Raw genomic sequence first — 21,824 nt, 5'->3', positions numbered from 1 at the left:
CCCCTCCCTCTTTTCTCTCCCCTCTCCCCTTTCTCTTCCCGCTCTCCTTCCCGCTCCCCTCCCTCTTTCCTCTCCCCTTCCCGCTCCCCTCCCTATTTCCTCTTCCCTCTCTCTCCCTCTTTCCTCTTTCTCCCTCTTCCCTTCTCCCCTTCCTCTTCCCTCTCCTCCCCTTCCTCTCACTTTCCCCCCCTCTCCCTCTTCCCTCCCCTCTTCCTCCTCCCTCTTCTCCCCTTCCTCTTCCCCTCCCTCTTTCCTACATTCTCAGGCTGGAGAACTATATTGCGGAGGTTCCCCTCGTACCCAGGGACATACTGGTGTTCCTCAGTGACCAGCTATCACACAGTGCCATTCACCTCTCTGGGGGCGACAGTAACAACAGCACCCTGCTCCTCTCTGGGGGCGACAGTAACAACAGCACCCTGCTCCTCTCTGGGGGCGACAGTAACAACAGCACCCTGCACCCCTCTGGGGGCGACAGTAACAGCACCCTGCACCCCTCTGGGGGCGACAGTAACAGCAGCACCCTGCACCTCTCTGGGGGCGACAGTAACAACAGCACCCTGCACCTCTCTGGGGGCGACAGTAACAACAGCACCCTGCACCTCTCTGGGGGCGACAGTAACAACAGCACCTTGCTCCTCTCTGGGGGCGACAGTAACAACAGCACCCTGCACCCCTCTGGGGGCGACGGTAACAACAGCACCCTGCACCCCTCTGGGGGCGACAGTAACAACAGCACCCTGCACCTCTCTGGGGGCGACAGTAACAACAGCACCCTGCACCTCTCTGGGGGCGACAGTAACAACAGCACCCTGCACCTCTCTGGGGGCGACAGTAACAACAGCACCTTGCACCTCTCTGGGGGCGACAGTAACAACAGCACCCTGCACCCCCTGCTGCTTATTAAGTTCTTCATTATCGTCTGCAGGTAGACCTTATATGTTCTATGACCCTCAGTTCACCCCTTTGTTGAATGACTCTGCCCATCATTTCTACCCATGACTGATGCTAGATAACAAGAACAAATCTGCTAGAAGCTGATGCTAGAAAACATGAAATGATCTGCTAGAAGCTCATGCTAGATAACATGAAAAAAATCTGCTAGAAGCTGATGCTAGATAACAAGAAAAAATCTTCTAGAAGCTCATGCTAGATAACAGTGAGATCAGAGAAAGATTGGTGACAATTTAATGATCTGAGTCTCTCTGTTCTTCAGGAATATGGAAAACATTGACCCAGAGAAGACCCCAGGCGTTGTCTTCGAGACCATTAAACTGTTAAACTTCTGCTTGACTCAGGTAAGACACAACCCTAGATGAACCTCATATACACACACACACACACACACTTAAGTTACACATTAGTAATTTTCAACAATGGAGGATCTGCAAACTATACTATATCACTCATTCATACTCTAGATTAATATACTTTTACTTTTGAGCCAGAATGATAATATACTGTCTATTGAGCCAGAATGATAATATACTGTCTATTGAGCCAGAATGATAATATACTGTCTATTGAGCCAGAATGATAATATACTGTCTATTGAGCCTGAATGATAATAAACTGTCTATTGAGCCAGAATGATAATATACTGTCTATTGAGCCAGAATGATAATAAACTGTCTATTGAGCCAGAATGATAATATACTGTCTATTGAGACAGAATGATAATATACTGTCTATTGCGCCAGAATGATAATATACTGTCTATTGAGCCTGAATGATAATAAACTGTCTATTGAGCCAGAATTATAATATACTGTCTATTGAGACAGAATGATAATATACTGTCTATTGCGCCAGAATGATAATATACTGTCTATTGAGCCTGAATGATAATAAACTGTCTATTGAGCCAGAATTATAATATACTGTCTATTGAGCCAGAATGATAATATACTGTCTATTGAGCCAGAATGATAATATACTGTCTATTGAGCCAGAATGATAATATACTGTCTATTGAGCCAGAATGATAATATACTGTCTATTGAGCCAGAATGATAATATACTGTCTATTGAGCCAGAATGATAATATACTGTCTATTGAGCCAGAATGATAATATACTGTCTATTGAGCCAGAATGATAATATACTGTCTATTGAGCCAGAATGATAATATACTGTCTATTGAGCCAGAATGATAATATACTGTCTATTGAACCAGAATGATAATATACTGTCTATTGAGCCAGAATGATAATATACTGTCTATTGAGCCAGAATGATAATATACTGTCTATTGAGCCAGAATGATAATATACTGTCTATTGAGCCAGAATGATAATATACTGTCTATTGAGCCAGAATGATAATATACTGTCTATTGAGCCAGAATGATAATATACTGTCTATTGAGCCAGAATGATAATATACTGTCTATTGAGCCAGAATGATAATATACTGTCTATTGAGCCAGAATGATAATATACTGTCTATTGAGCCAGAATGATAATATACTGTCTATTGAGCCAGAATGATAATATACTGTCTATTGAACCAGAATGATAATATACTGTCTATTGAGCCAGAATGATAATATACTGTCTATTGAGCCAGAATGATAATATACTGTCTATTGAGCCAGAATGATAATATACTGTCTATTGAGCCTGAATGATAATATACTGTCTATTGAGCCAGAATGATAATATACTGTCTATTGAGCCAGAATGATAATATACTGTCTATTGAGCCAGAATGATAATATACTGTCTATTGAACCAGAATGATAATATACTGTCTATTGAGCCAGAATGATAATATACTGTCTATTGAGCCAGAATGATAATATAATGTCTATTGAACCAGAATGATAATATACTGTCTATTGAGCCAGAATGATAATATACTGTCTATTGAACCAGAATGATAATATACTGTCTATTGAGCCAGAATGATAATATACTGTCTATTGAGCCAGAATGATAATATACTGTCTATTGAACCAGAATGATAATATACTGTCTATTGAGCCAGAATGATAATATACTGTCTATTGAGCCTGAATGATAATATACTGTCTATTGAGCCAGAATGATAATATACTGTCTATTGAGCCTGAATGATAATATACTGTCTATTGAACCAGAATGATAATATACCGTCTATTGAGCCAGAATGATAATATACTGTCTATTGAACCAGAATGATAATATACTGTCTATTGAGCCTGAATGATAATATACTGTCTATTGAGCCAGAATGATAATATACTGTCTATTGAGCCAGAATGATAATATACTGTCTATTGAACCAGAATGATAATATACTGTCTATTGAGCCAGAATGATAATATACTGTCTATTGAGCCTGAATGATAATATACTGTCTATTGAACCAGAATGATAATATACTGTCTATTGAGCCTGAATGATAATATACTGTCTATTGAGCCAGAATGATAATATACTGTCTATTGAGCCTGAATGATAATATACTGTCTATTGAACCAGAATGATAATATACTGTCTATTGAGCCTGAATGATAATATACTGTCTATTGAGCCAGAATGATAATATACTGTCTATTGACCCAGAGATTGCAGTGGAGATGAGAAAAATACTATCCTATAAATCCACATTACATTTTTCCACCTAAAAGAAACAGAACTGGTTTCCTGAGAATAGAGGAGTGGGTGTGTGGCTGACCTGTGCATTGTGTTGTGGAATGTGTCTATATTGTCAGTATTGTTTGTGAAGAGTGTCATAAATAGGAATGTGCATTTAGAAGTGAAGAGTTTCTTAAAGAGGAATGTTTATTTAGTAAAAGTGTGTAGCTGTGTTTGTTATTATTTGCTCTGAGATGTCTTTGTTTTAAAAGTCGTCTCAAGGTCAAGTAAATATGTGTGTGTGTGTGTGTGTGTTTCAGCTGAAGAAGCAGCCTGCGGACCAGTCGTCCCTCCAGACAGTGATTCAGTATGGCCTAATGCTGTTGGAGAGTCTCTTTGACCCTTACAATACATGGAGGAGATGCCTGACAGGGTGCGTGCGTGTGTACGTGCGTGTGTACGTGCGTGTGTACGTGCGTGTGTACGTGCGTGTGTACGTCCATGTGTACGTCCGTGTGTACGTGCGCTCCCTACCCATGTTTTGAAGCTGGGTGGAGACCGCCTGTTGGACTGTGTGTGTTTTGAAGCTGGGTGGAGACCGCCTGTTGGACTGTGTGTGTTTTGAAGCTGGGTGGAGACTGCCCGTTGGACTGTGTGTGTTTTGAAGCTGGGTGGAGACCGCCCGTTGGACTGTGTGTGTTTTGAAGCTGGGTGGAGACCGCCTGTTGGACTGTGTGTGTTTTGAAGCTGGGTGGAGACCGCCCGTTGGACTGTGTGTGTTTTGAAGCTGGGTGGAGACCGCCCGTTGGACTGTGTGTGTTTTGAAGCTGGGTGGAGACCGCCTGTTGGACTGTGTGTGTTTTGAAGCTGGGTGGAGACCGCCCGTTGGACTGTGTGTGTTTTGAAGCTGGGTGGAGACCGCCTGTTGGACTGTGTGTGTTTTGAAGCTGAGTGGAGACCACCCGTTGAACTGTGTGTGTTTTGAAGCTGGGTGGAGACCGCCCATTGGACTGTGTGTGTCAGTATGTCTGTGTCTTTGTGTGTGTGGTGAAGGACCATGTCGAGGGCAGACTGTATAAACCCAACCCAAGGCCTTATCTCTGCATGTTCATCTGTAGTGGATGACGGTGTTGCTGCAACAGCTCTTATCTCTGTCTCCTTAAGGGTTCATCCCAAATGGCACCCTATTCCCTATATAGTGCACTACTTTAGACCAGAGCCCTGTGGGGAACTACATGGGGAATAGGATGCTTTTTGGTACGGAGGCCAAGTCTGTAGGCCTGCTGTAAATATGTGTGTGTGTGTTTTTTTTTAGGGAGGAGGTGAGCATGGTGGAGAGGAGCAAGTATAAGTTCTCCCCTCTCCCCTTACCAGAGGAGCTGCTTGCTCTATTCCATGGTGAGGCACCATACTCTCACTCACTTACTCACTCACTCACTCACTCACTCACTCCAGGCCTCCCTCCTACACCACACTATCCTGAGTAACTTCTCTCTTACAGCCTATGGTCCCAATTGTACTACTCCTTCCTCAAAACAGCTTCCTTCTGAGTCCCACTTCATTCAGCACCTGTCTATTCATATATATCTCTGTGTATATTAACTACGTCTATTCATATATATCTCTGTATATATTAACTACCTCAATTCATATATATCTCTGTATATATTAACTACCTCAATTCATATATATCTCTGTATATATTAACTACCTCAATTCATATATATCTCTGTATATATTAACTATGTCTATTCATATATATCTCTGTGTATTAACTATGTCTATTCATATATATCTCTGTGTATTAACTATGTCTATTCATATATATCTCTGTGTATTAACTATGTCTATTCATATATATCTCTGTGTATTAACTACGTCTATTCATATATATCTCTGTGTATTAACTATGTCTATTCATATATATCTCTGTGTATTAACTATGTCTATTCATATATATCTACTTATGTACTTTTCTGCCTTTGGAGAAACACAGTGGGCAAGAGTCCAGTCGATATGTTCTGTCTTGATCTAAAGTGAATGATGTTATTTTCTAATTAGCCGTGTTCTCTCACTGGGATCTTAGTTGATTAAACACTTCTGTTGCTAGTGTCCTTTGATTAGCACGGAGCTAATCTGTAAACCATGTGGGAAACCTGTCTGGACAAGTTGAGTCTGTAGATTACAGGAAGCTCGACATGACTGTTAACACCATGCTATTGAGAGAGGGAAGGGGTTGAGCTGCATCCCAGTGGGCACCGTATTCCCTATATAGTGAGTGCAGTGCTTTTGACCAGAGCCCAGTGGGCACCGTATTCCCTATATAGTGCAGTGCTTTTGACCAGAGCCCAGTGGGCACCGTATTCCCTAAATAGTGCAGTGCTTTTGACCAGAGCCCAGTGGGCACCGTATTCCCTAAATAGTGCGGTGCTTTTGACCAGAGCCCAGTGGGCACCGTATTCCCTAAATAGTGCAGTGCTTTTGACCAGAGCCCAGTGGGCACCGTATTCCCTAAATAGTGCAGTGCTTTTGACCAGAGCCCAGTGGGCACCGTATTCCCTAAATAGTGCAGTGCTTTTGACCAGAGCCCAGTGGGCACCGTATTCCCTATATAGTGCAGTGCTTTTGACCAGAGCCCAGTGGTCACTGTATTCCCTATATAGTGCAGTGCTTTTGACCAGAGCCCAGTGGTCACTGTATTCCCTATATAGTGCAGTGCTTTTGACCAGAGCCCAGTGGGCACCGTATTCCCTATATAGTGCAGTGCTTTTGACCAGAGCCCAGTGGGCTCAGCCTCTGGTGTGTATAATACTGCTAGCTGTTGTTGGACCTATTACTAAGGCTTATGGCATCTCCATTGTCTTGATACATAACCTTGCCTAATGAGGGCTCAACCCACATCCTGCTATTTCTCAATGCTGTCCCAGTGTCCCTTGGATTTCCACATCTCTTTATGACATCACAGTGTACTGGCTGTGCATTCTGTCTTGTACAGTCGTGGCCAAACGTTTTGAGAATGACACAAATATTAATTTCCACAAAGTTGGCTGCTTCAGTGTCTTTAGATGTTTTTGTCAGATGTTACTATGGATACTGACGTATAATTACAAGCATTTCATAAGTGTCAAAGGCTTTTATTGACAATTACATGAAGTTGATGCAAAGAGTCAATATTTGCAGTGTTGACCCTTCTTTTTCAAGACCTCTGCAATCTGCCCTGGCATGCTGTCAATTAACTTCTGGGCCACATCCTGACTGATGGCAGCCCATTCTTGCATAATCAATGCTTGGGGGTTGTCAGAATTTGTGGGTTTTTGTTTGTTCACCCGCCTCTTGAGGATTGACCACAAGTTCTCAATGGGATTAAGGTCTGGGTCCTTTTGTGGCAGGGCTGAAATGCAGTGGAAATCCTTTTTTTGGCATTCAGTTCATTTGCATGGCAAAGAGGGACTTTGCCATTAATTGCAATTCATCTGATCACTCTTCATAACATTCTGGAGTATATGCAAATTGCCATCATACAAACTGAGGCAGCAGACTTTGTGAAAATTAGTATTTGTGTCATTCTGAAAACTTTTGGCCACGACTGTACAATGTATTGCCATTAGCCTGGTCCCAAATCTGTTGTCTCCTTCTGTAGCCTGGTCCCAGGCCTGTTGTCTCCTTCTGTAGCCTGGTCCCAGGCCTGTTGTCTCCTTCTGTAGCCTGGTCCCAGGCCTGTTGTCTCCTTCTGTAGCCTGGTCACAGGCCTGTTGTCTCCTTCTGTAGCCTGGTCTCAGATCTGTAAGTGCTCTTGTCAACTCCATTGCTCATTGTCAAGCCTAACCTTTTAGTATGACAGTGAGCGACAAGGAGTTGGCATGATGGTACAGACTGATGCTCAGGCTAGATTTCCATGTCATCAAAACACCAATCATCAATATGTGGTTCACAGACAGCCTGTCAAAACAACAATCATCAATGTGTCGTTGGTTCACAGACAGCCTGCAGGACAGCCAGCAGATCCCAGAGGACCTCGCTCTCCGATTGGTCCATCTCCAAGGGGCTGTCATCAGTGGCAGCAAGGTAAAGCACTCCTACTGTACCTCTCTTCAGAATTGTGTGTGTGTGTTAACTCATATGTACGGTATCTATGCATTCCAGAAGAACGGCCTGCTCTCCATCACCCTGCAGTCTGTGGAGGACCTTCTTTCTGTACTCCGAGCCTGGTGCCTCCGGACCTCCTCCAATCCCAAGGACCCCACGCTGCTACGGCTGACCCTGCAGTGCCTGACTGCAATGGTGCATACCCTCCACTCCAGTAGTCCTGCAGAGCGCCGGCTGGAGATCAGGACCGTGTTGGATGGCTACTTCCAGGTAGTAGCAACAGCAGTAGGAGGAGCAGCAGCAGGGATAGTAGTAGTAGTAGGAGTAACAGCAGTAGGAGAAGTAGTAGTAGTGGTATCAGCAGTGGCTGTAGCAACAGTGGCTGTAGTAGCAGCAGCAGCTGTAGTAGCAGCAGTAGTGGCTGTAGTAGTAGCAGTAGCAGTGGCTGTAGTAGTAGCAGCAGTGGCTGTAGTAGCAGCAGTAGCAGCAGTGGCTGTAGTAGTAGTAGCAGCAGTGGCTGTAGTAGCAGCAGTGGCTGTAGCAGCAGTGGCTGTAGTGGCTGTAGTAGTAGTAGCAGCAGTGGCTGTAGTAGTAGCAGCAGCAGTGGCTGTAGTAGTAGCAGCAGTGGCTGTAGTAGTAGCAGAAGTGGCTGTAGTAATAGCAGTAGCAGTGGCTGTAGTAGTAGCAGTGGCTGTAGTAGTAGTAGTAGCAGTGGCTGTAGTAGTAGTAGTAGCACTGACTGTAGTAGTAGCAGTGGCTGTAGTAGTAGCAGCAGTGGCTGTAGTAGTAGTAGCAGCAGTGGCTGTAGTAGTAGCAGTAGCAGTGGCTGTAGTAGTAGCAGTAGCAGCAGTGGCTGTAGTAGTAGCAGTAGCAGCAGTGGCTGTAGTAGTAGTAGTAGCAGTGGCTGTAGTAGCAGCAGCAGTGGCTGTAGTAGTAGCAGTGGCTGTAGTAGCAGCAGCAGTGGCAGTAGTAGTAGCAGCAGCAGTGGCTGTAGTAGCAGCAGCAGTGGCAGTAGTAGTAGCAGCAGCAGTGGCTGTAGTAGCAGCAGCAGTGGCTGTAGTAGTAGCAGCAGCAGTGGCTGTAGTAGTAGCAGTGGCTGTAGTAGCAGCAGCAGTGGCTGTAGTAGTAGCAGCAGCAGTGGCTGTAGTAGCAGCAGCAGTGGCTGTAGTAGCAGCAGTGGCTGTAGTAGTAGCAGCAGCAGTGGCTGTAGTAGCAGCAGCAGTGGCTGTAGTAGTAGCAGTGGCTGTAGTAGCAGCAGCAGTGGCAGTAGTAGTAGCAGCAGCAGTGGCTGTAGTAGCAGCAGCAGTGGCTGTAGTAGCAGCAGCAGTGGCAGTAGTAGTAGCAGCAGCAGTGGCTGTAGTAGCAGCAGCAGTGGCTGTAGTAGCAGCAGCAGTGGCTGTAGTAGTAGCAGCAGCAGTGGCTGTAGTAGTAGCAGTAGTAGTGGCTGTAGTAGTAGCAGTGGCTGTAGTAGCAGCAGCAGCAGTGGCTGTAGTAGTAGTAGTAGTAGTGGCTGTAGTAGTAGCAGCAGCAGTGGCTGTAGTAGTAGCAGCAGCAGTGGCTGTAGTAGTAGTAGTAGTAGTGGCTGTAGTAGTAGTAGTAGTAGTGGCTGTAGTAGCAGCAGCAGTGGCTGTAGTAGCAGCAGCAGTGGCAGTAGTAGTAGCAGCAGCAGTGGCTGTAGTAGCAGCAGCAGTGGCTGTAGTAGCAGCAGCAGTGGCTGTAGTAGTAGCAGCAGCAGTGGCTGTAGTAGTAGTAGTAGTAGTGGCTGTAGTAGTAGCAGCAGCAGTGGCTGTAGTAGTAGCAGCAGCAGTGGCTGTAGTAGTAGTAGTAGTAGTGGCTGTAGTAGTAGCAGTGGCTGTAGTAGCAGCAGCAGCAGTGGCTGTAGTAGTAGCAGTGGCTGTAGTAGCAGCAGCAGTGGCTGTAGTAGTAGCAGCAGTGGCTGTAGTAGCAGCAGCAGTGGCTGTAGTAGCAGCAGTGGCAGTAGTAGTAGCAGCAGCAGTGGCTGTAGTAGCAGCAGCAGTGGCTGTAGTAGCAGCAGTGGCTGTAGTAGTAGCAGCAGCAGTGGCTGTAGTAGCAGCAGCAGTGGCTGTAGTAGTAGCAGCAGCAGTGGCTGTAGTAGCAGCAGCAGTGGCTGTAGTAGCAGCAGTGGCTGTAGTAGTAGCAGCAGCAGTGGCTGTAGTAGCAGCAGCAGTGGCTGTAGTAGTAGCAGCAGCAGTGGCTGTAGTAGCAGTAGTGGCTGTAGTAGTAGCAGCAGCAGTGGCTGTAGTAGCAGCAGCAGTGGCTGTAGTAGTAGCAGCAGCAGTGGCTGTAGTAGTAGTAGCAGCAGTGGCTGTAGTAGCAGCAGCAGCAGTGGCTGTAGTAGTAGCAGCAGCAGTGGCTGTAGTAGCAGCAGCAGTGGCTGTAGTAGTAGTAGTAGTAGCAGCAGCAGTGGCTGTAGTAGTAGCAGCAGTAGCAGTGGCTGTAGTAGTAGCAGCAGCAGTGGCTGTAGTAGTAGTAGCAGCAGTGGCTGTAGTAGCAGCAGCAGTGGCTGTAGTAGTAGTAGCAGCAGCAGTGGCTGTAGTAGCAGCAGCAGTGGCTGTAGTAGTAGTAGCAGCAGCAGTGGCTGTAGTAGCAGCAGCAGTGGCTGTAGTAGTAGCAGTAGCAGTGGCTGTAGTAGTAGTAGCAGCAGTGGCTGTAGTAGCAGCAGCAGTGGCTGTAGTAGTAGCAGCAGCAGTGGCTGTAGTAGTAGCAGTGGCTGTAGTAGTAGCAGTGGCTGTAGTAGTAGCAGTGGCTGTAGTAGCAGTAGCAGTGGCTGTATTAGTAGTAGTGGCTGTAGTAGCAGCAGTGGCTGTAGTAGTAGTAGCAGCAGTGGCTGTAGTAGCAGCAGTGGCTGTAGTAGCAGCAGTGGCTGTAGTAGTAGTAGCAGTAGTAGTAGTAGTAGCAGCAGTGGCAGTAGTAGTAGTAGTAGTAGCAGTGGCTGTAGTAGTAGCAGTGGCTGTAGTAGTAGCAGTGGCTGTAGCAGCAGTAGCAGTGGCTGTAGTAGCAGCAGTGGCTGTAGTAGTAGTAGTAGTAGCAGCAGTGGTAGTAGTAGTAGTAGCAGCAGTAGCAGCAGTGGCTGTAGTAGTAGTAGCAGCAGTGGCTGTAGTAGCAGCAGTGGCTGTAGTAGCAGCAGTGGCTGTAGCAGCAGTGGCTGTAGTAGTAGTAGCAGCAGTGGCTGTAGTAGTAGCAGCAGTGGCTGTAGTAGTAGTAGCAGCAGCAGTGGCTGTAGTAGTAGTAGCAGTGGCTGTAGTAGTAGTAGTAGCAGCAGCAGTGGCTGTAGTAGTAGTAGCAGTGGCTGTAGTAGTAGCAGCAGTGGCTGTAGTAGTAGTAGCAGCAGTGGCTGTAGTAGTAGCAGCAGTGGCTGTAGTAGTAGTAGCAGCAGCCGTGGCTGTAGTAGTAGTAGCAGTGGCTGTAGTAGTAGTAGCAGCAGTAGCAGTGGCTGTAGTAGTAGTAGCAGTGGCTGTAGTAGTAGTAGTAGCAGCAGTAGCAGTGGCTGTAGTAGTAGCAGCAGTGGCTGTAGTAGTAGTAGCAGCAGCAGTGGCTGTAGTAGTAGTAGCAGTGGCTGTAGTAGTAGTAGCAGCAGCAGTGGCTGTAGTAGCAGCAGCAGTGGCTGTAGTAGTAGCAGCAGTGGCTGTAGTAGTAGCAGCAGCAGTGGCTGTAGTAGTAGTAGCAGCAGCAGTGGCTGTAGTAGTAGTAGCAGTGGCTGTAGTAGTAGCAGTGGTGGCTGTAGTAGCAGCAGCAGTGGCTGTAGTAGTAGTAGCAGTGGCTGTAGTAGTAGCAGTGGTGGCTGTAGTAGCAGCAGCAGTGGCTGTAGTAGTAGTAGCAGCAGTAGTAGTAGTAGCAGCAGTGGCTGTAGTAGTAGCAGCAGTGGCTGTAGTAGTAGCAGCAGTGGCTGTAGTAGTAGCAGTGGTGGCTGTAGTAGCAGCAGCAGTGGCTGTAGTAGTAGTAGCAGCAGTGGCTGTAGTAGTAGCAGCAGTGGCTGTAGTAGTAGCAGTGGTGGCTGTAGTAGCAGCAGCAGTGGCTGTAGTAGTAGTAGCAGCAGTAGTAGTAGTAGCAGCAGTGGCTGTAGTAGTAGCAGCAGTGGCTGTAGTAGTAGCAGCAGTGGCTGTAGTAGCAGCAGCAGTGGCTGTAGTAGCAGCAGCAGTGGCTGTAGTAGTAGTAGCAGCAGTAGTAGTAGTAGCAGCAGCAGCAGTGGCTGTAGTAGCAGCATCAGCAGTGGCTGTAGTAGCAGCAGTAGCAGTGGCTGTAGTAGCAGCAGTAGCAGTGGCTGTAGTAGCAGCAGTAGCAGTGGCTGTAGTAGCAGTGGCTGTAGTAGCAGCAGTAGCAGTGGCTGTAGTAGCAGCAGCAGTAGTAGTAGTAGTAGCAGCAGTGGCTGTAATAGCAGCAGTAGCAGTGGCTGTAGTAGTAGCCGTAGCAGTGGCTGTAGTAGCAGCAGTAGCAGTGGCTGTAGTAGCAGCAGTAGCAGTGGCTGTAGTAGCAGCAGTAGCAGTGGCTGTAGTAGCAGCAGCAGTGGCTGTAGTAGTAGTAGTAGCAGCAGTGGCTGTAGTAGCAGCAGTAGCAGTGGCTGTAGTAGTAGCAGTAGCAGTGGCTGTAGTAGTAGTAGTAGCAGCAGTGGCTGTAGTAGCAGCAGTAGCAGTGGCTGTAGTAGTAGCAGCAGTAGTAGTAGTAGTAGCAGCAGTAGTAGTAGTAGTAGTAGCAGTGGCTGTAGTAGCAGCAGTAGCAGTGGCTGTAGTAGCAGCAGTAGCAGTGGCTGTAGTAGCAGCAGTAGCAGTGTCTGTAGTAGCAGCAGTAGCTGTAGTAGTAGCAGCAGTAGTGGCTGTAGTAGCAGCAGTAGTGGCTGTAGTAGCAGCAGTAGCAGTGGCTGTAGTAGTAGCAGCAGTAGCAGTGGCTGTAGTAGTAGTAGCAGCAGTGGCTGTAGTAGCAGCAGCAGTGGCTGTAGTAGTAGTAGCAGTAGTAGTAGCAGTAGTAGTAGTAGTAGTAGCAGCAGTAGCAGTGGCTGTAGTAGTAGTAGCAGTAGTAGTAGCAGTAGTAGTAGTAGTAGTAGCAGCAGTAGTAGCAGCAGCAGCAGTGGCTGTAGTAGTAGCAGCAGTGGCTGTAGTAGTAGTAGTGGCTGTAGTAGCAGCAGTAGTAGCAGCAGCAGCAGTGGCTGTAGTAGTAGCAGCAGTGGCTGTAGTAGTAGTAGTAGTAGCAGCAGTGGCTGTAGTAGTAGCAGTAGTAGTAGTAGTAGCAGCAGTAGTAGTAGTAGTAGTAGTAGCAGCAGTGGCTGTAGTAGTAGTAGCAGTAGCAGTGGCTGTAGTAGTAGTAGCAGCAGTGGCTGTAGTAGCAGCAGCAGTGGCTGTAGTAGCAGCAGCAGCAGTGGCTGTAGTAGTAGTAGCAGTAGTAGTAGTAGCAGCAGTAGTAGTAGTAGTAGTAGTAGCAGCAGTGGCTGTAGTAGTAGCAGCAGTAGCAGTGGCTGTAGTAGTAGTAGCAGCAGTGGCTGTAGTAGCAGCAGCAGTGGCTGTAGTAGCAGCAGCAGCAGTGGCTGTAGTAGTAGCAGCAGTGGCTGTAGTAGTAGTAGTAGTGGCTGTAGTAGCAGCAGTAGTAGTAGTAGCAGTAGCAGCAGTAGTAGCAGCAGCAGCAGTGGCTGTAGTAGTAGCAGCAGTGGCTGTAGTAGTAGTAGTAGTAGTAGCAGCAGTGGCTGTAGTAGTAGCAGTAGTAGTAGTAGTAGCAGCAGTAGTAGTAGTAGTAGCAGCACTGGCTGTAGTAGTAGTAGCAGTGGCTGTAGTAGTAGTAGCAGCAGTGGCTGTAGTAGCAGTAGTAGTAGTAGTAGTAGCAGTAGTAGTAGTAGTAGCAGTGGCTGTAGTAGTAGTAGCAGTGGCTGTAGTAGTAGTAGCAGCAGTGGCTGTAGTAGCAGTAGTAGTAGTAGTAGCAGTAGTAGTAGTAGTAGTAGTAGCAGCAGTGGCTGTAGTAGCAGTAGCAGTGGCTGTAGTAGTAGTAGCAGCAGTGGCTGTAGTAGCAGCAGCAGTGGCTGTAGTAGCAGCAGCAGCAGTGGCTGTAGTAGTAGTAGTAGCAGCAGTAGTAGTAGTAGTAGCAGCAGTGGCTGTAGTAGTAGCAGCAGTAGCAGTGGCTGTAGTAGTAGTAGCAGCAGTGGCTGTAGTAGCAGCAGCAGTGGCTGTAGTAGCAGCAGCAGCAGTGGCTGTAGTAGTAGTAGCAGTAGTAGTAGTAGCAGCAGTAGTAGTAGTAGTAGTAGCAGCAGCAGTAGTAGCAGCAGCAGCAGTGGCTGTAGTAGTAGCAGCAGTGGCTGTAGTAGTAGCAGCAGTGGCTGTAGTAGTAGCAGTAGTAGTAGTAGCAGCAGTGGCTGTAGTAGTAGTAGTGGCTGTAGTAGTAGTAGCAGTAGCAGCAGTAGTAGCAGCAGCAGCAGTGGCTGTAGTAGTAGTAGTGGTGGCTGTAGTAGCAGCAGCAGTGGCTGTAGTAGTAGTAGCAGTAGCAGCAGTAGTAGCAGCAGCAGCAGTGGCTGTAGTAGTAGCAGCAGTGGCTGTAGTAGTAGCAGCAGTGGCTGTAGTAGTAGTAGTGGCTGTAGTAGCAGCAGCAGTGGCTGTAGTAGCAGCAGCAGCAGTGGCTGTAGTAGCAGCAGCAGTGGCAGTAGTAGTAGCAGCAGTAGTAGTAGTAGTAGTAGCAGCAGCAGTAGTAGCAGCAGCAGCAGTGGCTGTAGTAGTAGCAGCAGTGGCTGTAGTAGTAGTAGTGGCTGTAGTAGCAGCAGTAGTAGCAGTAGCAGCAGTAGTAGCAGCAGCAGCAGTGGCTGTAGTAGTAGCAGCAGTGGCTGTAGTAGTAGCAGCAGTGGCTGTAGTAGTAGCAGTAGTAGTAGTAGTAGCAGCAGTAGTAGTAGTAGTAGTAGTAGCAGCAGTGGCTGTTGTAGTAGCAGCAGTGGCTGTAGTAGCTTGATCTTGGTGGGACAGCTGTAAGTGTCTGCTCTTTTCTATCAATTGAAGCTTGGTCTGGTTTAGGGTAGGAGTGTGGTTAGGCATGGCATTAGTGTTTGAGTTAATGGAGGTATGCAACTGTTTCTGATACTTCCAGGTCCTGAACTGGAACCGGCCTCCAGGGTTAGGGAACGAGCAGGAGGACGGGCAGAGCTGGGAGGAACACCTCATCACTCTCCAGAGTCACATGCTGAGTATGAGGCCTCATCATCCAAAATATAATCCCCAAATATTAGTCTGGTCCCACTAATGTTTGTGCCATCATGCCCCATATGGAAAACAACCATGAAAAACAAATAACAATCTTCTATGACAGAAGAAGATTATTAGTACAGAAATCTAATAAGTAACTGATTTAGTATGTTTTGTATTATACACTATATAGACAAAAGTATGTATGGACACCCCTTCCAATTAGTGGATTAGGCTATTTCAGCCACAAACCCAGATTCGCTGACAGCCATGCAATCTCCATAGACAAACATCTATTTACATTTATTGTATGCTGTAGCATTACGTTTTCCTTTCACTGGAACTAAGGGGCCTAGCCCGAACCATGAATGACAGCCTCAGACCATTGTTCCTCCTCCACCAAACTTTACAGTTGGCTCTGTGCATTGGGGCAAGTAGGGTTCTCCTGGCATCTGACAAACCGATTGACGAATCTGGGACTGCCAGATGGTGAAGAGTGATTCATCGCTCCAGAGAATGCGTTTTCACTGCTCCAGAGGCCAATGGTGGCGAGCTTTACACCACTCCAGCCCACGCTTGGTATTGCACATGGTGATCCTAGGCTTGTGTGCGGCTGCTCGGCCATGGAAACCCATTTCATGAAGCTCCCAATGAACAGTTTTGGTGCTGATTTTGCTTCCAGAGGCAGTTTGGAACTCGGTAGTGAGTGTTGCAACCGAGGACAGACGATTTTTATGCGCTGTGCGCTTCAGCACTCGGTGGTCCCGTTCTGTGAGCTATAGTGAACATTTCCTGTATTTACCAAATCATGAGACCAAACCACCACACAAGTCAGAGTTATCGTAAAGTCCATCTTTAATTATTATGAGCTCCATCACAACCCTGTGACTCTCAGATCAATTCAGTGTCTATAAATGAATTCTCTGAGAGTGCTTATACATTGCAACTGAAATCCTTTATAGCAAAGACACACAGAGCCAGACAGCATTGGCTATAAATTATCGTTCAGCTTTGTCTCCTAAACTATGTTCTTACCTCGCTCTTGGTACCACTCAGGACCATAAAACAAAACCTCATCAACAGGCATATATCAAATACACCCCTCCTGGACAAGATCACAGAGACACAGTGACTGGCACACAGACATTGTGGAGCCAAGAGATAATTGGTTCCCCTTCAATCATCCCTTCACATGGTTTAAAAGATATGATACATATGAAGACAAGCTTGAACTCTCCCCTCTCTGCGGCCCAAGTAACTGACCCCAGGACAGAGAAAGTATAACTGCAAATGGCCACCACTATAGTACAACAAGATACATTCTAAATGAGAAGTAACTCACAAGCATATAATGAAAATAAAACATCTTATCTATGTTACCCAACTATTCTGATGAATCCCCAACAGAGCTACCATTTCATGGCTGAGCCATTGTTGCTCCTAAACATTTGCACTTCACAATAACAGCACTTCTATTCGACCGGGGCAGCACTAGCAGGGCAGACATTGGTTGGAAAGGTGGCAGTCTATGACAGTGCCACGTTGAAAGTAACTGAGCTCTTCAGTAAGGCCATTCTACTGGCAGAATGACAGAGGTTTTACCTTGTCAACTCAGGGATTCGATCTTGCAACCTTTCGGTTACTAGTCCAATGCTCTAGCCACTAGGCTACCTGCTGTCTATGGAGATTGCATGGCTGTGTGCTCAATGTTATTCACCTGTCACCAACAGTTGGGGCCGAATCCACTAATTTGAAGGGGTGTCCACATATTTTTGTATAATATATGGTATATCCCTTATATGACATAAACAATTCATTATATGATTGTGATGAATTTCCTACATAGATAGGAATTATAAGAGTGATCTATGAATATTATAAGAAAGTGTATGTTCTGACAATGTAACCTCTACAAAAAGTAATGCTTTCCTTATAGTTGTTTTTCTTCGTGGTGTCCAATTGTTAGTAGTTACTATCTTGTCTCATCGCTACAACTCCCGTACGGGCTGGGGAGAGACAAAGGTCGAGAGCCATGCGTCCTCCGAAACACAACCCAACCAAGTCGCACTGCACTGCCCCCGGCCTGCCACAGGAGTCACTAGTGCGCGATGAGACAAGGATATCCCTACCGGCCAAACCCTCCTTAACCCGGACGACGCTAGGCCAATTGTGCGTTGCCCCACAGACCTCTCGGTCGCGGCCGGCTGCGACAGAGCCTGGGCTCGAACCCAGAGTCTCTGGTGGCACAGCTTTGATATTTGTCACTGACTACTACCAATGTGCTAACATGAGAATGATTGTTGAGGGATCGCCACTTAATAACAAAATAGATTCACTGCTGTTACTGAGTCATTCCTCCTCTTCCTCTTCCTCATCCTCCTCCTCTCCTTATTCTTTCCCTCTTTGTCCCCTGCCCCTCATCTCTTCCTCCTTTCCTCTTCCTCTCCTCCTCTCCTCCTCTCTTCCTCCTTTCCTCTTCCTCTCCTCCTCTCCTCCTCTCCTCCTCTACCCCTCTACCCCTCTACCCCTCTACTCCTCTACCCCTCTCCTCCTCTCTTCCTCTTCCTCCTCTCCTCCTCCTGCTCACGGTGGACTTTTCTTCTTTCTTCAGTAAGTCTCATGTTGCAGGACGTCAGACAGTGGTATGCAACGTATTGAAATGTGAATGTGAGACCTCCGAAGGCTTAGCTGACAGGTTCCCCCTTACGTTTTTAATATAATACATGCAACATATCTGTTGTGTCTCAGTGTTAACCACCCACATCAGCTGATGTGACATCTGCTGGTGTTAAAAGAGCTTTATAAATACATTTGATTGATTGAGATGTTACAAGAATCTTCTATGAATCTTGGATGCGTGTTTGCTGCAATATGTATATATACAGTGCCTTGCGAAAGTATTCGGCCCCCTTGAACTTTGCGACCTTTTGCCACATTTCAGGCTTCAAACATAAAGATATAAAACTGTATTTGTTTGTGAAGAATCAACAACAAGTGGGACACAATCATGAAGTGGAACGACATTTATTGGATATTTCAAACTTTTTTAACAAATCAAAAACTGAAAAATTGGGCGTGCAAAATTATTCAGCCCCTTTACTTTCAGTGCAGCAAACTCTCTCCAGAAGTTCAGTGAGGATCTCTGAATGATCCAATGTTGACCTAAATGACTAATGATGATAAATACAATCCACCTGTGTGTAATCAAGTCTCCGTATAAATGCACCTGCACTGTGATAGTCTCAGAGGTCCGTCAAAAGCGCAGAGAGCATCATGAAGAAAAAGGAACACACCAGGCAGGTCCGAGATACTGTTGTGAAGAAGTTTAAAGCCGGATTTGGATACAAAAAGATTTCCCAAGCTTTAAACATCCCAAGGAGCAGTGTGCAAGCGATAATATTGAAATGGAAGGAGTATCAGACCACTGCAAATCTACCAAGACCTGGCCGTCCCTCTAAACTTTCAGCTCATACAAGGAGAAGACTGATCAAAGATGCAGCCAAGAGGCCCATGATCACTCTGGATGAACTGCAGAGATCTACAGCTGAGGTGGGAGACTCTGTCCATAGGACAACAATCAGTCGTATATTGCACAAATCTGGCCTTTATGGAAGAGTGGCAAGAAGAAAGCCATTTCTTAAAGATATCCATAAAAAGTGTAGTTTAAAGTTTGCCACAAGCCACCTGGGAGACACACCAAACATGTGGAAGAAGGTGCTCTGGTCAGATGAAACCAAAATTGAACTTTTTGGCAACAATGCAAAACGTTATGTTTGGCGTAAAAGCAACACAGCTCATCACCCTAAACACACCATCCCCACTGTCAAACATGGTGGTGGCAGCATCATGGTTTGGGCCTGCTTTTCTTCAGCAGGGACAGGGAAGATGGTTAAAATTGATGGGAAGATGGATGGAGCCAAATACAGGACCATTCTGGAAGAAAACCTGATGGAGTCCGCAAAAGACCTGAGACTGGGACGGAGATTTGTCTTCCAACAAGACAATGATCCAAAACATAAAGCAAAATCTACAATGGAATGGTTCAAAAATAAACATATCCAGGTGTTAGAATGGCCAAGTCAAAGTCCAGACCTGAATCCAATCGAGAATCTGTGGAAAGAACTGAAAACTGCTGTTCACAAATGCTCTCCATCCAACCTCACTGAGCTGGAGCTGTTTTGTAAGGAGGAATGGGAAAAAATGTCAGTCTCTCGATGTGCAAAACTGATAGAGACATACCCCAAGCGACTTACAGCTGTAATCGCAGCAAAAGGTGGCGCTACAAAGTATTAACTTAAGGGGGCTGAATAATTTTGCACGCCCAATGTTTCAGTTTTTAATTTGTTAAAAAAGTTTGAAATATCCAATAAATGTTGTTCCACTTCATGATTGTGTCCCACTTGTTGTTGATTCTTCACAAAAAAATACAGTTTTATATCTTTACGTTTGAAGCCTGAAATGTGGCAAAAGGTCGCAAAGTTCAAGGGGGCCGAATACTTTCGCAAGGCACTGTATATCTGTTCCATATGGGGCCAACTTCATTGCTGTCCTTCTCAAGCCAAACATGGCATGATAATGAGTGACAGGGAGTTGGCATGATAGCACCAACAGACTGGCCCACAGACTGGCCCACAGACTGGCCCACAGACTGCCTGACAGTCAAAACATGAGACATCTCTCTTCTATATGAAGGTTTATCTCTGAAGGCCAGTTATTTATTATTGTTGTAAATGTGACAAGTTATTTATGGTGTTGTTGATGATGAGTCGTATTGTCCTCAACAGCTTCGGTTCCTGAGATCCTGCAGTGTTCAGACAGACCGGTGCTGCAGGCCATCTTCCTCAACAACAACTGCTTCGAACACATCCTCCGACTCATCCAGAACAGCAAGGTCTGTTCTGTCTGTTCTGTCTGTTCTGTCTGTCCTGTCTGTCTGTCTCTGTCTGTCTCTGTCTGTCTCTGTCTGTCCTGTCTGTCTGTCTCCTGTCTGTCTGTCTGTCTGTCTGTCTGTCTGTCTCTGTCTGTCTGTCTGTCTAATGTCAGTGGTTATCAAAGGTGTGTCCATACTGCAGCAGGTGTGTCCATACTGCAGCAGGTGTGTCCATACTGCAGCAGGTGTGTTCATACTGCAGCAGGTGTGTCCATACTGCAGCAGGTGTGTCCATACTGCAGCAGGTGTGTTCATACTGCAGCAGGTGTGTCCATACTGCAGCAGGTGTGTCCATACTGCAGCAGGTGTGTCCATACTGCAGCAGGTGTGTTCATACTGCAGCAGGTGTGTTCATACTGCAGCAGGTGTGTCCATACTGCAGCAGGTGTGTTCATCCTGCAGCAGGTGTGTTCATACTGCAGCAGGTGTGTCCATACTGCAGCAGGTGTGTTCATACTGCAGCAGGTGTGTTCATACTGCAGCAGGTGTGTCCATACTGCAGCAGGTGTGTTCATACTGCAGCAGGTGTGTCCATACTGCAGCAGGTGTGTCCATACTGCAGCAGGTGTGTCCTTCCTGCAGCAGGTGTGTTCATACTGCAGCAGGTGTGTCCTTCCTGCAGCAGGTGTGTTCATACTGCAGCAGGTGTGTCCATACTGCAGCAGGTGTGTCCTTCCTGCAGCAGGTGTGTCCTTCCTGCAGCAGGTGTGTTCATACTGCAGCAGGTGTGTCCATACTGCAGCAGGTGTGTCCATACTGCAGCAGGTGTGTCCTTCCTGCAGCAGGTGTGTCCATACTGCAGCAGGTGTGTTCATACTGCAGCAGGTGTGTTCATACTGCAGCAGGTGTGTCCATACTGCAGCAGGTGTGTCCTTCCTGCAGCAGGTGTGTCCTTCCTGCAGCAGGTGTGTCCTTCCTACAGCAGGTATGTCCATACTGCAGCAGGTGTGGCCATACTGCAGCAGGTGCTGCCACAGTGGAGAGCCAAACATGGTCCTCTCTGAGTTCACATTGTCTCTGTCTGTCTGTCTGTCTGTTTGTGTGTCCTGTCCTGTAGCTCTATCACAGTAAAAGGTGTAGGTCGGAGCGTGAGGGGGTGTGTGACCTCACCACACGTTTGCTCACGGACACAGAGGTGGAAGTAGACCAGGTACTTTCCCTCCGTGATCATGTTGAAATAGGTCTGACTGTCAGCAGAAAACTCAGCCTCTTCTCTCTCTCTCTCCTCCTCTCTTTATCTCTCTCTCTGTCTTGCCCTCTCTTTCATTCTCTCATGCTCTCTCCTCTCCCTCCTCTCCTCCCTTCTCACCTCCCCCACCCACCTCAGTCTATAGCTACATAGTATAATTGCACTACCGGCATAATCTACAAATGAGGGCGACTGGCCAGACTTCCTGGTAAAGAGGCATCCTGTTTAAAGAGCTCAGAGAGAGATGGAGGGTAGGATGATCTGTGTACTAGACTAGTAGCTCTCTCTCTTCTTTCAAACCATTAGTTTGTTTTTCCACAGAACTCAGTCAAGTATACAGCCCCCTCTCCACCCCCCCAAATCTAAATACATTCATTCTCCCAGAGGGATCCAGGAACAAAACACTGAGGGATTTAAAAAAAAAAATCTAAAACAAACTGACATTCACTGACAGAAACAAAACGGCCACTATAGAGAACATTCTCTAAGATGGTCCACATACGGTTTCTAGATTCTGTTAAAATGTCTGGTTTTAGAATATAACAATAGTTAACGATAGTATAGTTCAGTCGTTCAGTGTGTTATTGCAGGTGGATATGAGCCTCTCTCTCTTCTTACACACTATATTCTCTAATAGAGGCTGAGTGTCCTGCTGTCATCAGTAGGTCAGATTGTGAGTGTGTGTGTGTGTGTGTGTGTGTGTGTGTGTGTGCGCGCGTGGTGCGTGTGTGTGTGTGTGTGTGTGTGTGTGTGTGTGTGCTCATCTCTCCGAGCATGTATCACCTCACTGTCTCAAGGCTCCTGTTGGGATCGTCCTCCTGCATGTCTGCTGGTTTGGTATCTTTCACAATGTCTTGTGGTTGTAGATGTGTGATGGAATCTGTGTCCTTAGC

The 21,824-nt window shown here is 46.5% G+C and overlaps 1 protein-coding gene across 7 annotated transcripts in view; it reads left to right on the top strand.

Annotated features, from left to right (window-relative positions):
* The window catches only part of LOC149984794 (neurobeachin-like protein 2), a 131,875-nt gene that overhangs the window by 26,198 nt on the left and 83,853 nt on the right, over positions 1 to 21,824 (top strand). For 4 of the 7 annotated variants that reach the window (XM_090186837.1, XM_090186832.1, XM_090186843.1 and 1 more), the window contains exons 3-10: positions 266 to 928; positions 1,217 to 1,298; positions 3,881 to 3,993; positions 4,876 to 4,958; positions 7,540 to 7,625; positions 7,704 to 7,916; positions 14,718 to 14,814; positions 19,597 to 19,703. In XM_090186837.1, coding sequence (XP_090042963.1) covers positions 266 to 928; positions 1,217 to 1,298; positions 3,881 to 3,993; positions 4,876 to 4,958; positions 7,540 to 7,625; positions 7,704 to 7,916; positions 14,718 to 14,814; positions 19,597 to 19,703 — 1,444 coding nt within the window. Of the gene's footprint in view, positions 1 to 265; positions 929 to 1,216; positions 1,299 to 3,880; positions 3,994 to 4,875; positions 4,959 to 7,539; positions 7,626 to 7,703; positions 7,917 to 14,717; positions 14,815 to 19,596; positions 19,704 to 20,799; positions 20,893 to 21,824 lie in introns of all 7 variants that reach the window. The other 3 variants (XM_090186824.1, XM_090186823.1, XM_090186827.1) reach the window with 1 other exon arrangement.

Source organism: Oncorhynchus mykiss, chromosome 2, assembly GCF_057628025.1.
Source record: "Oncorhynchus mykiss isolate SJ-2025 chromosome 2, ASM5762802v1, whole genome shotgun sequence".
Classification (NCBI taxonomy): Eukaryota; Metazoa; Chordata; class Actinopteri; order Salmoniformes; family Salmonidae; genus Oncorhynchus; species Oncorhynchus mykiss.
This window is presented reverse-complemented; position numbering and strand designations above follow the sequence as displayed.